The sequence below is a fragment of the Electrophorus electricus genome, chromosome 12, assembly GCF_041902795.1.
Source record: "Electrophorus electricus isolate QZ-2024a chromosome 12, ASM4190279v1, whole genome shotgun sequence".
Lineage (NCBI taxonomy): Eukaryota > Metazoa > Chordata > Actinopteri > Gymnotiformes > Gymnotidae > Electrophorus > Electrophorus electricus.
Genome location: NC_137508.1, coordinates 7,769,734 through 7,786,056, shown reverse-complemented (window position 1 = coordinate 7,786,056; position 16,323 = coordinate 7,769,734). Strand labels below are relative to the sequence as shown.

The 16,323-nt window shown below is 40.7% G+C and overlaps 1 protein-coding gene across 1 annotated transcript; it reads right to left on the bottom strand.

Moving 5' to 3' along the window:
- Positions 1 to 669: 669 nt before the first annotated feature.
- Positions 670 to 16,111, bottom strand: ercc6 (excision repair cross-complementation group 6). Its single transcript, XM_027020195.3, has 20 exons — positions 15,971 to 16,111; positions 14,995 to 15,411; positions 14,709 to 14,829; positions 14,449 to 14,557; positions 12,807 to 13,497; positions 11,594 to 11,725; positions 10,925 to 11,083; positions 9,784 to 9,919; positions 8,818 to 8,988; positions 8,087 to 8,263; positions 6,049 to 6,165; positions 5,842 to 5,937; positions 4,806 to 5,024; positions 3,884 to 3,994; positions 3,550 to 3,669; positions 3,332 to 3,426; positions 3,016 to 3,161; positions 2,066 to 2,774; positions 1,888 to 1,966; positions 670 to 1,798 (listed from the first exon to the last, which is right to left on the bottom strand). The coding sequence occupies exons 2-20, from the start codon at positions 15,399 to 15,401 to the stop codon at positions 1,361 to 1,363; spliced, it is 4,233 nt and encodes a 1,410-aa protein (XP_026875996.3). The 5' UTR covers positions 15,402 to 15,411; positions 15,971 to 16,111; the 3' UTR covers positions 670 to 1,360.
- Positions 16,112 to 16,323: the final 212 nt, after the last annotated feature.

The following is a 16,323-nucleotide window of genomic DNA, read 5'->3' as shown; positions in this document are numbered from 1 at the left end:
TAACATTTTCTACCATGCCCAAACAGCCAAAATTTCGATGTCGGCAATATGTATATTACTAGCATATAATAATAGTAAAAAATAAATAAATAAATAATAATAAAAAATAATAATAATATAAAAGACCTATACAATTGTGGCCGCACATTAAGTCTATTTATTTGGCAGTATTAAAAGTTAAACCCTTTTATCAATATTCAGCCCCAAACTTTATTATTGTCTAACAAAGTATATTTCGGGAGACCAGTTAGAACTTTTTTTTCACTTAGATCTAATAAAATGGTAAAATAAGGTATTGCCGTAATATATGAACCCGTAAGGCCAGTCCTCGAATACGTCAGGTAGGTAAACGGGTGCTGCGAATGTTCAGCACCACGGTCTGCGGCTTAAGATCTATGAACTATTTAATTACTGGTTCCTGACCAGTTATGTAGCCTTAAACGGCTACAGTTAAACTCAAATATTGCATGTTAAATCATCATTAATTAGTGTTTTCATAATAGCATGACCAAGTCAAGACAGACTCATCTCACATAGAATATTGTTCCCTAGCCAGTGAAATATATTGTCAGGATGCAATCAGTATCTCCTTATCCTCTATTATCTTAATAAGAATGTAATCTTATATAAGAGCCTTATAGCACATAACTAGGCAAAACATGGAAGTCATGTAAAAAAAATTTATTTTGAGGATCATGGCTAACCTTTAACAGTTCTACAATAAAAAGGACAACAAACAAAACATAACTTGACATTCAGTAACATTTGTCTTGCATGTGTATGACATTACATTTTTTTCTGGCTTGCAGATCATACAAGCACTAAGTTTTCTTTCTAAACAGATTGTAGATTTCAGGTAGATATATTTACACCCTTGGAATGTTGAAACCAATAAGTGAATAAACATTTATGAGGACATTATTTGTACACATGAGTACAAAACAAACCCAAAGAGGCAATACAAATTTGAATGACTCATTCAAAGCTATGAGTTTAAGAAAATGAACTGCAAGTTAGATTAAATCACAGTTGTATCTTATTATTCTCTCCCTGAATGATGTTTTCCTTTTACAGAAATACAGCACAAGTGATCAAGTAAATCCCAGGTATAACACAAAAATAAGTTAAGAAAGTATAGAAGCAAATCTATAACTTGCCAAGTACATAATCAGCAAGAAAGTTCAAATCTTGTAATAGGTGAATTCCAAAGTAAATACACATTTTATCTTTACAAATATAATACATTAAACCAATACAAGCAAAATGTAACCATTTCATGAAAAATAACTACCACAGATGCCAAGCATTAATTTCAGACATTAATAAATCCTCACACTATAGCACATATATCTTACTTCTTTCATCTGTACTCATCTTTGAGCTTCCACATGCCCTCTTGCCCTGGCAGCCTGTGGAAGTCACAAATGTTCCTGAGCAGCTGCCTGAACACAGGCGTCTGTGTGGAGGACAGTCTAGGGGTGAAGTACTCCAGGATCTCCTTAGTGCTGGCCTGGCCATCCACTTGGGCCTGGAAGGCCACAAAGTTCCACACATCCACTAGCAGCTCATCATGTTCAGTAGTATGAGCACCCAAAGTAGGCTGACGTGATGGCTCAGCCTCTGCTTCTTCTTCATCATGTCCCTGTGGTAAGCTAAGATGGTTCCTGATCCTCATTTTGGCAAGAAGTGAAGATGAGGAGAGGGAGGAAGAAACTGACTCTTCCTCCACTCCCTCTCCACTGAAGTGGGCAGCAGGTCCAGATTTCTTGATGCCTGATGTCTTTATAATTTCTGCATCCTAAATAAATGCATAATAGATTAGATTAAAAAAAATCAATACTTAACACTTTTATTTAGGATACAGAGAATCCTTTACTCTATTTTTACCTTGCACTTCTCTGTGGTTTGTTGTGTTGTGCCAAATGACTGGGTGAAAAGAGGGTTTTTCTTCTGTCCAAATCGTTTTCTAAAACAGAGGCACAATTCAATTATTGTACTTTTTCTCCCTGCACTCAATCTAGAGAAAGACAGGTCTGTGATTCTATGGGGCCTCTAGCTTTCTTACCTGGCAGCTGCTGGCATTGCTGGTGTGGCTCTTCTGGAGAAGGACACCCTGCAGTGCTGCCTGGAGACTCTCAGAGCTCTCAGAGCATCTTTAGCGACACGATTGGCCTCAGCCTCCACAAGGACATAGTCGGGGTTCGATGCCTCCATGATAGTGTCATGTTTTATGATGCTGTGGACCCCTGACTTCTTGAAGAGCTTGGCTAGAACATAGTCATCATTCTCTTGCTCATCTTTTTTCTCCTCCTGTGCATCACTCTCCTCTCGCTTGTATCTTCTCTTCTTCACCAGGTGAGAGATGCGATGGCCCTCAAAGTGGGCGTCCTCGCGATGCTTGCGTCTTCTGTGTCTGTGCTTATGTCCATTTGAGGCAGTGCTCCCTGCAGATGTTAGGACACAGTGCTTTTTCTTCTCTCTGTGTTTCTGAGGAGTGTTGGCACCATACTGCTCATGTCCTGGACTGACAGTTAATGAGCCCTCTGCAGAGTCCACTGTGGATTTTGCACTTACAGAGTCATTTTCCTTTCTAGAATTATTGCTAGAGTGAATACTGACAATTGGAGTGTTTGTATTTGATGGCTCAGAGAAAGCTTTTAGATCTTCTGTATGCACTGCAAAAGACTTGGCCTTCTCTGACTTCATCTGCACCTGTCTCTGAGGAGGATTAGGTTTCTTGTGTCTGTTTGGGATTGGTACATCTGAACCAGTACCTAAGCACAATGGTTGCATAACAAAATGATCAGTTTCTGCATACAGCAAGGTAAGATTGTTAATTCCATATTTGATTTCATTAACTTATGGTTATACTTTGTAGAGCTTCACTTTTAGCACATGATGAATGATGAGTGACCAGCACACTATGAAGTGGTAAAATTATTTGCCAACCTTGAAACTGATCATATTTCTCAGATGGGCATTTAATTCAGCAATAGCACTGTTGAACATGATTACCTGCAAATATTGCACTGGTCTCAGTTCCCTGGGAGCCATCTGGATTGCTAAGTGTGAAAAGCTCATAAATGTCATTGGACTTGAAAAACCGGCGCTGTTTAGGATCTTTGAGAACTCGATTGGTGAGGAACTGTTTGAAGATTTGTCTATGAAAACAGATAAGAAAATGCCACATTAGTTTTAAGTAATCTCTCTTACAATATCCACACTAGTCCCACATTTCTGAATCCTAAGCCCAGCAGAACATTTCACCAATGTGAGAGGATGACATGCTACAGGGATATCTACTCTTATACCTGCATCACAGATAGCTAACCTGTGGTAAATCTTCTCTTCAATTGTCCCTGCGGTCAGCAGTCTGTAAACAGTCACGTGCTGCTTCTGTCCTATCCTCCAGGCACGCTCACGAGCCTAAAGGCAGGATATATGTGCACTGTAATCAGTCCTCCCACTGAAAGCATCCAGTCATCAGCTGGATCAAACAGAAGAGTTTAATGGGCTAAAAATGCCAAGTTGGTGATGTTTTTGGCAAACCTGGGTGTCTGTACTGGGGTTCCAGTCTGGGTCGTAGATGATAACTCGGTTTGCACCTGTCAGGTTGACACCTAATCCACCCACTCGGGTTGTCAGAAGAAAAATGAATATATCCTTGTTCTGCAAAAAATATGAGAGCAAACCATAGTGGCTTTTCCTGAGGACACACCAGAGTAAATATTTCTTAATTATAAACAATTAAGGTATTAAAAAATATGATGGTCAACTAAATCATAATCCACATTATCACACTTTAGATCCTTATCTCAGAGCAAGAAAGATAGCCATTAAAAGTGCAGCACAACAGGCACGAGTGATCGATAATCTCCTTCACCTCATTGTACTGAGCTATGAGAGGCTGTCTGGACGCAATGGTAGTGGTGCCGTCCATTTTGAGGTAGGAGTATCCGTTTTCCCTCACAAACAGCTCCAGGATCTCTAGCATCTGTGTGTGTGGGAGAAATGGTTTCAGACAGAGCACCGAGAACAGGATTAGTGCTAATAGGATTAAGGGAGATTAATATTACATGTACAGAAGTACCAACTGTGTGGGTTTTAGGTTCTCTCTGAAGCCAAATCTCATTTCTATTGAACAAAGACAGCTGGGTCCTGACAGACACCCTACAATGCAATAAGGGCTCATAATGAATTCTATTAGAGGGAAAAATGACATAATAACTTTATTGGTGCTTTAGTGGCTTCTTCTGGAGATACGGCAAGAGCATCTTATCCATCAATACACAGTGTGCATTCACATTTCTTTACTTAAAACATGCCCACTGAGGCAAAGGATAAATGGCTGATCTTATAGGAAGTTGAATGAGAAAAAGGCTAAATGAATCCTTTCAATTTTGTAATCTTTTTAATTTGCTACCTTAATACATCTACAGTTTCATCAGGGGAAGGTGGCTATTTCAAGGCTTAATACAATGGTGCTAGATTGTGGAAAACCTCATCATGCTAGAAACTGAGCTGAATCATTTCAGTCCTTAAAATGCTTTCACAGTTGTCTGCCAGATTCCCTCTCTCCTGTATTGATAGAATCATCCTATGGCTCAGGTTTTCAATTTTTTGTTCTGAAGCCATTCATAATACACAGTGCAAATCATGATTTAAGTAATGGAAAATATTGACTTCCTGAAGAACAGTCGTGGACGTTCACCAAAGCTCCCACCAAAATTTAGCCTTGTACATCTGAATCTCTCGACTGTTTTCTCATTTGGTGTGTACCGTTCTGCCCTACATGGAATACTGACCTGTCTGGACTGAGTGAAGAGCAAGACTTTGTGTCCTTGTTTGAACCAGATCCTGAGAAGAGACTCCACCACTATTAGCTTGCCCGAGCGCTTCCAGTACCCGAAGTGCTCCTCTTCAGTCAGGTCCTCTTCAGGTATGCCCCTGAGCAAACGCGGCCCACCAGAGAACAGGTCCGGATGGTTACAGATTTTCCTCAGGGCTATCAGACCTGAGAAAACCTGGGCAAAGAGGGGGCATTCCATAGCTTAACATTTAGGAAGACTAAAAAAATGAAAAACAGATTTGCTCAAGCAAAGGAACCCCTTCAATAAAGCAGTAATCATGGAGGCTGTAATGAATTCAATTGATTTAATAATAAGGGTCATTGAGCAGGTTAAAGTAAAAAGAAGTCTCTTACTTCAGAGAATTCAATGGTCCTTGCATTATATATGTGGGTTAATGGACTACTGTGACCACAAAAGGGGTTTGTAAACTACGCTAAAGTCATATAGCTTTTGCTTCCGCACACATTTAGAGATCTGTGATGAATAGCTTAAGTGTGAAAAACTCATGACACTGCACACGTTAAGCTAAAATTCATAGATTTATAGTCTACTGGCACTACGTGATAAACATTAGATTCCTTTGCAGAATTCACAATCCCATAATTCTCAACACATTTGAAAGGCACTCTGCACTGGTGCATGTACACCATGAACACAGCAAAGAGACAGCATTGCTGGAGAGAAAGCTGAATAATGAATAAGACTTTCTCATTCCAGGACAACAATGAAGCAAATAAACCCAGGATCTCCATGTGGTAACATTTTATTTGGGAAGTTCATCTGTAGGTGACCTACAATATTTTGAGTTCTCAGGAATTCATCAGCTATTTGCTCACTCAACATAGAACATTTGGCATTTTGTAAGTAACTAAATGTTACCTCTAGCTTCTGCTGTTCAGGTTACTCACAAAGGTATATCCTATAATCACTATACCTCACTGCCTACTACAAATATGGATTCCACAGGAGGAGAATACCACCTGAGAATTACCTGCATGTCTCCATTCAGAATCTGATAGACTTCCTTGGAATCCAGAAAGTTCTGATAAACTTGCCGCTGTTCTTCAGTTAATCTGCAAAACAGCACCTGAAAAAGAGCGTGTACACACACACACAAGCTATTATATTTACTAAGTCAAATTTATTTATGCAAAACATTTTGATACCGACTGCTGTCATATGCAAGTTAAGGGCCAACCTGCTCATTTTTGTCTGGTAATGAGAGATTGGTCTTCACGTCTGCCTTCATTCTTCTCAGCAGGTATGGGTTGATGCTGTCACGTAGGACACATGCACACTTGTAGGCCGTCTGCACCTGAATACACAGAAAGAACAACTTCCAGAACAATCAAAACCAAGTAAGCATGGTGAAACCTTGATATACCTCACAGCACATGTGACAGGAGTTCAACTACATCAAGAACTACATCTAGAAGTCAATGTTGATTCCTTCGCTGCATCTTGGAGAGAGTCTGGTAAATATTGGCTGATAAATAATGGTGAGCATGTGCATACTGTGAAGAGTGAGTGGAACACTGTGTCCTGAGGCACGTGAACAGCAGTCCTCCTCTTCCCTTCAGCAGATTGACACATTAAAGATTCATAAGAGTGCTGCTGGACTCCAGAGGGGGCCCACACGCTTTTATCAATAATGTTCTCCTGATCCAGTGTTAGGCCAAATGCCATTTAGCAGTAATTTAAAGGGATCCACAGATCAAAAGAAAAGCCAACAGTGGAGCCACACACACTGCAGGGCACACAATAAGCCTGGATTAGAGCCCACTCAAGAAAACAAAAGAGCAGCACAGAGGGGAGAAGAAAGAGAGGGAGGGCAGGACACTGGGTCCAGCCCAGTGAGAGCACATTGAGGCTGTAACATATGCTGCAGTAATGGAAAAGGCTTGTGGAAAAGGCTCCAGGCATCGAGTACATCTCTCATTGCTGATTAACTCGAGAGGAATATCAGGCCTGGCACCAGGGGTCATTTCCTCTCCACACAAAACTAAACATCATAAAATGTTCAGTGAGAACTTACTATTGTGTACTTTGATTTATATTGATACTTTACCTATGAAAGCCTCTTTCAATAAAATATTTAAATGCAGTAAGACATTTGTATCCATTTGTATGTTTACACAGAAATGCAAATATACAAATGCATACAAGTTTCTCACTATTTAATTTTTTTTTACAGCCTCTACATTCAGTATTGAAGAGGATCCCAGCTACTCCATGGATTTATGTACAGATACGAGAGCCCATCAGCTTTTTTAAGGCGATACCACTTTATCAGAAACACCTTGCTGGTGTACAGGTAAAGTCTGTAGCTCAACTGTTGCCATGTATGATTTGTGTCAGTCATCCTCCAACCAATCAGTGGGCTGCTGCTGACCGTAGTCCATGCAGTGGGCAGGACGTGTTTCGGGAGCAGACAGCTGTAGTATCAGGAAAGGCCTGAACATCTAAATTGACATGGAAATGTTATACACTGATGGGCCTGAGAAACCTGAACTAGCTCAACACCCACAACTATGGGCCCATCTATCCTTTTATTACAACAGGCCCTTATACTCACAAACAGTCTTTATATTTTCAAAGAAAGGTTTAGGCGCTTTCAAAGAAGATATAAAAAAAATACAACATTTATGCTGTAATTGCTTGGCTGCTAAAATGTAACATTTTATTTAATTAAATGTAAAAATGTAATTTCATTATTTAATTACATGGCAGAGTTTATAAGATGTTGTGGAGAAGAGTAATGAAAAATGTATTCAGCAGAAGTACTTGTCACAACGAAGAGAAATTACCTGAAATTTTATCATTTTTAACTAAAAGTGCTCCAGGTTACATAACTGGTGGTGACCAGAAAATGCTTTATTCAACTTGTTCATAAGAAAAAAAAGTTAAAAACACAATAAATCAATAAATCACAAATTATCACCACAAAACACTACTGGTACACTGTACCAAGTGCAGCAAAAGTCCAGCTGATGTATGCTCTAAAACTGTATGTCTCTGTTCAGTTCATATTTAGGACATATATACATGTACATTCTATGAAATGCACACTAATTATTTATTAGAATACTTTTTTAAAATGTATAAAATGTATACACATTTGTGTTAACATAAGATCATGATTGGGCTTTTTATCTTATGAGTAAACGAGTGTTTTAATGCATGCACCAGTAAGTGACATGTGGTAGACATATATGGGATTTTTAGTATGGTGTCACCTGCACTGGGGAGGCATTGGAATATCCTCCCATGGTAATAGGCACAGAGAACTGCTCCATGAAGACAGGGAGAGTGCCCAGTTTCCCTGGGAACACAAAGTCGAAGAGGGACCACAGCTCCTTCAGGTTGTTCTGCATGGGGGACCCGGAGAGGATGAAACGGTGAGGGGTCCGGAACTAGGGGCAAAGGACAATGGCAACAACACAGCTTAGACAACCTGAAGATGGAACACTTCACACTCCAACTCAAAAGAAATTGCTGACAAAACCGTTGGGTACATTGCAAATAAAGTGGTTACAACATATTTGTACCTCACTGGGTTAAGCAACTATAGGAAGAGTATGCAGGTAACAATAATCAGGAATCATATTAGAATCAAAACTCTTTACAATACATTAGGCCTAAAAGCACCATTAGCTTTGGTTTATTCAATACTAAATCGAAGTGATGTGGAATTTCCAATGGATTTTTTAATATAGTAATCCATAATGCTATAGCACACATAAATTAATTAGGTGAAGAGAAGTAAAGGGGTTCAGCAGGCTAAGCCACAGGCTAGAGCTGGGACTTGCATTATCAGTGAGTGTTGAGAATTTCTGTAAAAGCAATGGGCAGATTGCTTTACAGCTCCATCAGCTAATTAGAACACCAAGGAAGCTGCTCTGCTGTCTTCAGTTGTTCTGAGCCCCTGGTGGTAACACAGAGTCTGGGGAGTAAAGCCCATGATCACCTGTTTGCATGCCACAGTGATGGCAGCATTAGGGTTCCTGATCTTGTGCCCCTCGTCCAAGATGATGTAATGCCAGTCATATTTCTGAATGTAGTCCTGCATGATGCGGACATACGAGTATGACGTGATCAGGACGCCATGACCCGTGGCTATCTCCGGAATGAGCTTCTCCTGAAAAAAACGCAACGACAAGACAGTCCTGACCAGCACTCTGCTCACACAAGGGTTTATGGTGGCTGTCACGGTAGAGACGCTCCGACAGTGACTGGCAGTAGGCCTCTGTCATCATTCAAACCACTAGGCTACATGTCTACCTCCATGATTCATAGGAAAAACCTCGAGTGAATTCCAATTAAAAGCAAACCAGCCATGTAACCCCTTGTTTTTTCCCTCTGTTACTTTGTAGCCAATTAATAAGGTGCATCTGTTCGGGGCCAGTGTTAGTGTGAGCGTGAAAACTCTGTCATTAGGCACAAATGCAGCACAAACGCATCTCTAACCCCCCCTACTCCCAGCCCCAAGCTCCTGAGACCAATCCTCCTCCTAGAGGGCAAAGCATGGACTGCCAGACAACAGCCCCCATTAATCACTGTGTCAGGGAGTAGGGGGGTGCAGAGAGGAGCACTCAGAGTAAACACTTCACAGAAGCCCTACAGCACCTCCAGATATCATAGCTTTAATTAATTTAACATTTCCTTGGAGCAAAATCTAGTCCACATTCAGATATCTGCTTACAGGAGGGAAAAATATGACGCTGGCAGAAATGCTGTAGACGGCACCTAGAGCGCTCCATCTCAGTCTTGTTGTCATGTTAAATCTCAGTGTGGGAAACTTTAGCTCGCTGTTCTCTGTCTACAAACATACTGTCATAACTACACTGTCCAGGACAGAGCAAATTGCCTTGCATTAGGTGTGGCATGGACTTGACATGGACATTTCAGGGACACAAGTTCATTTTCAACAAACCTTCTTATTGCTAAAGGAGCCTGTTTCGTGCAGAACGGCCACCCGAAACGGAGGCCACCAGGTATGGAACTCCTTTACCCACTGATGCATGACTGTGGCTGGGCACACAATGATCGTGGGCCCTAAGCCAGCGTACCTGCACAGAAAATAATGTGGTTAGCTTCACATTTATTTTCAAAAACATTCAACTAGAAATCCAAATGAGATTGAGATTCAACAGGTTCTTTTAAAACCGGCAAGCCTTAGGTTCCCAACATAGCACAAGAAAAGTGTGTTAAACATGCCATATTTTTGAACGAAGAAGTTCTTACTCATTTTGAACCCAAAGCCATTGAGTGGAGCAACTCTACAGGGGAGAGTGAATGTGGAGGTCATGAACCCTGAGTTGAGGCTAGGCCGATGGAGCGCTCCCCACACGTGTCTTCCAATGGAGATGAATCGACAAAATGCACTAAATGGCTCTAGGAGCATTACAGAACAATATGATATTCCGGACCATGGCAGCCATTGATATTGAGCCATAATTGAGTTTGCAAACAATCAATTTGTGGATGGGCGACGCCAGACATAGTATTATTGAGCAGCCAGGAAGCTCCCACCCTGAGTGAACACGGCTCTAAAAAAACAAAAAGGCACTACCTTAAACGTATTTAATTATGTGTTTCATGTTTAATTTCCCTCTCTCCCCCTCCCCTATAGTTGCTCTCATTTCATGTCCTTGTTCTTCCTTTGATGTCGCCACTAAGAGAATTAGAGGGATATCATAATTGAAACGTCTTTAATAATTCATGGCAAACCTCTCTCCACCAGAAATCCAGCTGCTGAAATATTCATTACAATCAAGACTTTCAGTCTGAGAGGGTGGGGTGGGAGTAACATCATCCACTAAGTGTGACTGTATGTTTGATTTCTTTAAAAACAATATATGTGAGAAAACATGGAATTAGAGGGTTAAATTATGTGATTTGATTACTGCATGCTTCTGAGAGAAAAATAAAGAATGTAGAAAAAAATAAGAGATAATATGAGGATGCACACAAGATTCCTGTGTTGTAGTAGTGTGCCGCACAGACCATCCAGAAGAGTACATGTATATGAGAGCAAAGGCAGTTAAAGTGCTGGGCAATGCAGGGTCTCTTGCCTGTAATTGGAGCCACGTGTCCTCAGCTTGCTGTAGCTCAGGCCTGCCAGGAAGGCAATTACCTGGATGGTCTTGCCAAGGCCCATCTCATCTCCCAGAATGCCTCCTGCCTGCTGGCAGTGCAGCTCCCACATCCACCTGACACCTGTCTGCTGATACCTGGATGACAAAAGCAGGCATGTAGGACAAAATGCCAGCCCAGCACAACACAAACACCACACCTGATCAATTAATCATAGGGCCATTAGCTCTATTGATTCTAAATAAATGGCCTGTAAGTGTTGCCCGACTGATGTGTTGTAAAACTAGCCATAGCACAATAGCTGTGGCTTCCTGTTGTAAGCCTAGAGCTCTAAACATGTGCAATAGTAAATCCATTGGTCAGACAGAGACAGCACTGTCGTTAGACTGCTTTATGTGTTTTGCACATTATAATAAATGTGCAAAATAAATAATCAAATAAAACAACAAATAAATTATTTGTAATCATTTGTATCAAAGGGAAAAATATCCATCCCATTTATCAATCAATATCTTACAGTGTGATGAGCAACTTTGGGGAATAAAACCTCCTGCCCTTTAAATAAATGAAATGTACTACACTTCTTTGTAAGTCAATTTCTCAAGCAAACACATTTGTCATTTTCAGTGTAAATCCCATTTCCTCACTTGAAGAGTTTCTTCCAGAGAAAGCCTGGCATCTTAAAGCCTTCGTCAAACTCAGCATCACTCTCCTCAGACTCATCCTCTCCTGTTTGTCTTGTCTGCTCCTTCTCCTGGAGTCTCCGCTTCTTCCACTTCCTGCAGGAAGACACTCACTACTTTACTGAAAAGGGCCCCTGTGCTGATTTGACATAATGCTCGATCTAGGTTTTAGCTAGCCAAATGGACCCTGAAACAACTGAAACTTATTCCACTACTGACATTCTTAATTTGACTCAGCAAGCATTGTTTAAAAAGGACCACCTCAGGGAAGATTTGCTTCAGTGTGTGAGCTACTGTATGGGCAGGTAGCCCTAGTCCCAGGCCCCTTGGTTTAATTTCCTAGTCTGTCTGAGGAAAAAAAAAGAGAGAGAAACAGACAGAGAGACAGAGAGAGAGCGAGAGAGAGAAACAGAGAGAGAGCTATCGAGAGAAAGAGGCCACAGCTCTACCTTAGTTAGCTCCCTCGCCATCATTCTTACAGGGCAGTTTTAATTGAACCACTTCTGGCTGCAGGGATACAGCAGTTAGTGGCAGTGTCATCACGGAAGCAAATTAAGATTGATACAGACAATTAGGAGTTTGAGATCCCCAAGAAAGGTGTGGAAAGAGGAGTGTAGAGGAAAAAAATCCATCTTCATTTGGGCCTGGTCCTGTCACTCCACAATGAAACTGTTCCCTTTATCTGGGGCTTCCGAGACTACACTTGTAATTAAGTCAAGACTAAGCATTGGTTCAGTTAATTACGGTTTTGTTTTGTTTTTTTACTCCCCTCCCCCATGCACTCCATTCCACACTGTAGTGCCAACAGCATCCAGAAATGTGTGGCTGCATTCCATCCAAATCACAGTGCAGAAAGTATGGAGAAAGAGACCGTGCCAACTCAATTTCCTTGCTATAAATAAAAATTCTCAATCTTGTTAGTTTTGGTACCATCCATTTTCACATTAGCATTGTGGAATAAATACATCCATGTTATAATGAGAAAAATATGAATAGATTCTGAATTTGCTTAGTCAAGGAACAGCTGCCAATCTCTTCAATGGATTATCTATTCCAACACACACAATAGGCAAAAAATGGTTAATCATTAACAAAAGATTTGACTGTTCGACAGTTAACCAAGAAATTTCTAATGTGTTAACATAAATTTTGACCAAGCCAGTCCTGTTAATCTTACCTAATCCTTTGCCTATAGTATTCAACATTGCCATCATCCTTGTACTTCTTCACTTTGCCTTTCCTCCCAGAGTCCTCATCGTCTGAGCTGCTTGGGAAGTATTCGTCACTCTCATCCTCTTTTCTTGGCTTCCTGGTTTTGGCCTCTCCTTTTTTCATATAGGGCTTAAGCTCATACTCCTCATTTTCATCAATCCAGAGCTCATCATCTCGGTCTGGTTCCTCTGGGTCCATAAATTCATCACTAGGGACATACTCAGAGCCGTCGCTGTCCGACTCCCCTTCTCTACTCCCCTTCTTCCTGGTCTGTGGAAACACTTGTTCCACCTTAGGCCTAGCTTTGGGGTGAGCCTTTAGAGCTGTCCTCTGAAGCTTCCGCATACATTTCTGCAGTTTCTTATCTTTTGTAGAGAGGGTGCCATTCTTCGGAGGTTCAGTTAAGGGAGTCCTGGTGGCTGCCTTCTTCTTCTTCAGAAGTGGTTTCTTCCTTTTCTCTGCCATCATGGCCTGGTCAGCAAGGTACCTGTCGAAGCCCGAGTTCTCGCTGAGCATCACTCGGCGTGGCTTTTTCTTCTCTTGCTTCTGAGGGATCCTTGTGCCAAATGGCGTCATGTGACCCGTGCGGATGAGTTCTTCCCACTCTGACTCCTGAGCTGGCATGAGCATGCTGCCCAGAGTGGATGGGCCTGCCTCTGATACACACAGACAGAAAGACACACACACTTTAGTTACTGAGAATCACACCATGGTGGCATTACATCCCCTGTCACACTTAATTTCTTCTGTCAGTGGTCTTACCAGTTCCTGACCTAAGGAAAGTCAGGAATGCAGTCTCAGTCTCCACAAGTATTAAAGTTTCTAAGAGACACTTTAGCATGGCAAACGTATGGCAAAAAGCATTACTAATGAAGAAATTTTATAGACCACATAAATGTGAAATGTCACAATTTTGTTAGATTAGATAGGGGTGACCTATAAATAAATGCTTCTGTTATTGCAATAAATGATGTCATGATATTCTTTTCTGAGCAGATAGTGAGTATGGTCAATACTTCTTGAACTAAGATGTAAAAACAATCAAACATATTTAGACCAATTACAAAGAGCCTGTAAATAACAGTACTGTCATGCTGTCAAATTAAAACTGCATGACTGGACAACTTATTTTTCTTCTAATCACTAAATGAAAGAATCAGGACACTTATTGTAATAGGCTTTTTAAAATGTGGTAATAACGGTTTTCTGATGCACTGTCCAAACTTGTGAGCAAATCTAAGAAACACAAATATGTAATGACACATGACACCTATTTGTGTAGTTAAAATGTCAAGTATCGTTATTTATCACATATTTGCTATTTTACCAAAGTTAGACAGTTAGACTGACTGCGTCTGATTACTTCTTGTACATATCAGTACACAATCCATGAAACAGGACACCAGCTTAAATGATTTAGTCTATTATGAGGTAATAGAAAATTGATCCTCAGACAAAAGAAAGAAATGCTGTATACAGACCAGTGTAGCCGACTTCATGCTAAAAATCACTGCTAACGATTCTTTCTGCCTTATCATCTTCCCCAGAAGACCTGCAAGTGCTGACCTGTGGCCAGCACACTGTATAAGACTATATTTCAATCTTACCTTCATCATCCTCAGTCAATAACTCTGCCTCAAGCTTCTGGATGTCCTCTCCACCAAGCACGGCCTGTAACCGCCTCTGCTTGGCTCTGATCTTTTTTAACTGCTTCTCCTGTAAAAAAGATTTGTAAACTTAGCCTCACACTGATACAGCAGAAGCTTCCAAACATCTTACATTGTGTTATTATAGAACCTATAATGTCTAAGTGTAATAGAGGAGACACGGTCATATCACTTGGACAAAGTGCCATAAGCTTAATTACCTTGTTCTCCTTTTGCCTTTTGACAGACTCTATTTTCCGGCTGATGTCCTTGCTGGTGGTAGCATAAGGAGCAAGCTGTTCTAATATTTTGTTAATGTGTTTTAGAGCAATTGTGCATGACCTAAAAAGATGCAATATAAGACACAAATATTCAGGATGTAACAGCCTCATGACATGAACTTTGATTAATGTTTAAGCACTCAAAACCAAAGTGAAAATACTCTCTTATTCTCAGATATTAAAGGGCAGAGATAGTTGAGTCAGAGGCAGTTCTTCACCTCCATACCTAACATCATCCAATACAGACTCATATTCTTTCTCCGCCTCAGCCTTGGCTGCAGCCCGGTTGGCCTCCTGGATGGCCCTGTCCACCTGCTGCAGGACCCCCTGCTCCAGAACATCCTGATCATAGACGGCCACTCCCAAGCACTGCAGTTCGGCTGCCTGAGCGCTCTGATCAATTGCTTGGATCTCCTGACGGTTGATCTGGAGTAAGTGCTGGGATCTCTTGGAGTTCTCTGCCCCAATTTTCACAGGACAGTCTGCTGCTAGCTCTTCATGGCTACTCGCTGGGATGGAGAGGCCAGGGGTCCCAATGTTAACAACATTATCATCTTTGCCTCCTGGTGTCAGAGCACTGACTGGATTGGATAGTGCTGGACGTTCTTGCTCTTCATTACTGTCTACTGGCATTTTAATATAGCTGCAAACAGGGATTTTAACATCAGAATGTAGAATGATTTGATTCTACTGTCGACTAATTGCAATCGACAGTAGAACGTGATGTCATTGTCAGGACATAATGTCTCACACTGGACACAAACAGCTGCCACGCTTTCCTCTGTGTCTATCTAATGACTCGTGTGTGTGTATAAGTTCACTATACATAATACATATCCAAATGCTAGTTATCTAGCTTGTTAACCTATCTAGGTTAGCTAGCGATACCCAATTAGCAAAAGTGACGGTGTCAATATACAAAAATGTCTAAGAGTCTAAACTCAAAACTGGGAGTAGTAAGCTAGCTGGTAAACTACAATCAAGTAAGTTAATTTGACTCCTTCTGTATTCGCAGCTGACCTAAGGTAAAAACGTGCTAGTAGCTTGTTATTGTTAGTAAGCTAAGATAGCTAATTTGCTAGCTTGCTAACCCACTATGCTAGCTAGTAAAAAGTCAGAACTTTTTGTTTCAAAAATCCTAGACGCTTTTTATATGCCATTATTTAGTAGGTGAACAAAAATATTTTCAGATAAGAACAAACCTTTCAAACGACCCCACTCTGTTTAAAACATTTATTCTTATACAACGACGTCCATTTACAGCCTATTCCTGAGTGTACTACTCTAACAAAGCACAAACGCTAGCTAGCTGGTTACACAATCAGCTAACAACGAAAAGCAGTGTGAAGTGAGAAACCGCTGCGTATTATTATTATTATTATTATAATACCAGAAAATATTCAAAATAAAAGTTGTAGCTCGCTTTATAGTAAATTAAATGGTAGTATAGTATATTAAATGGTTGTAAAGCACAAAACATAAAAAATTACGATGCAATTTATTACACTTTTCTCTTCGCTCCTTTTCTCTTTCATAGCATGTCTCTTATCTTAAA

Excerpts from the sequence above, each read along its gene's own strand:
- ercc6 (XM_027020195.3), bottom strand. The coding sequence starts at position 15,401 with ATGCCAGTAGACAGTAATGAAGAGCAAGAACGTCCAGCACTATCCAAT. Across the intron at positions 11,084-11,593 it reads CTCTGGAAGAAACTCTTCAA|GTATCAGCAGACAGGTGTCA; the intron begins GTGAGGAAATGG and ends TTTGTCATCCAG. Across the intron at positions 3,162-3,331 it reads GAAGAGAAGATTTACCACAG|ACAAATCTTCAAACAGTTCC; the intron begins GTTAGCTATCTG and ends CTGTTTTCATAG.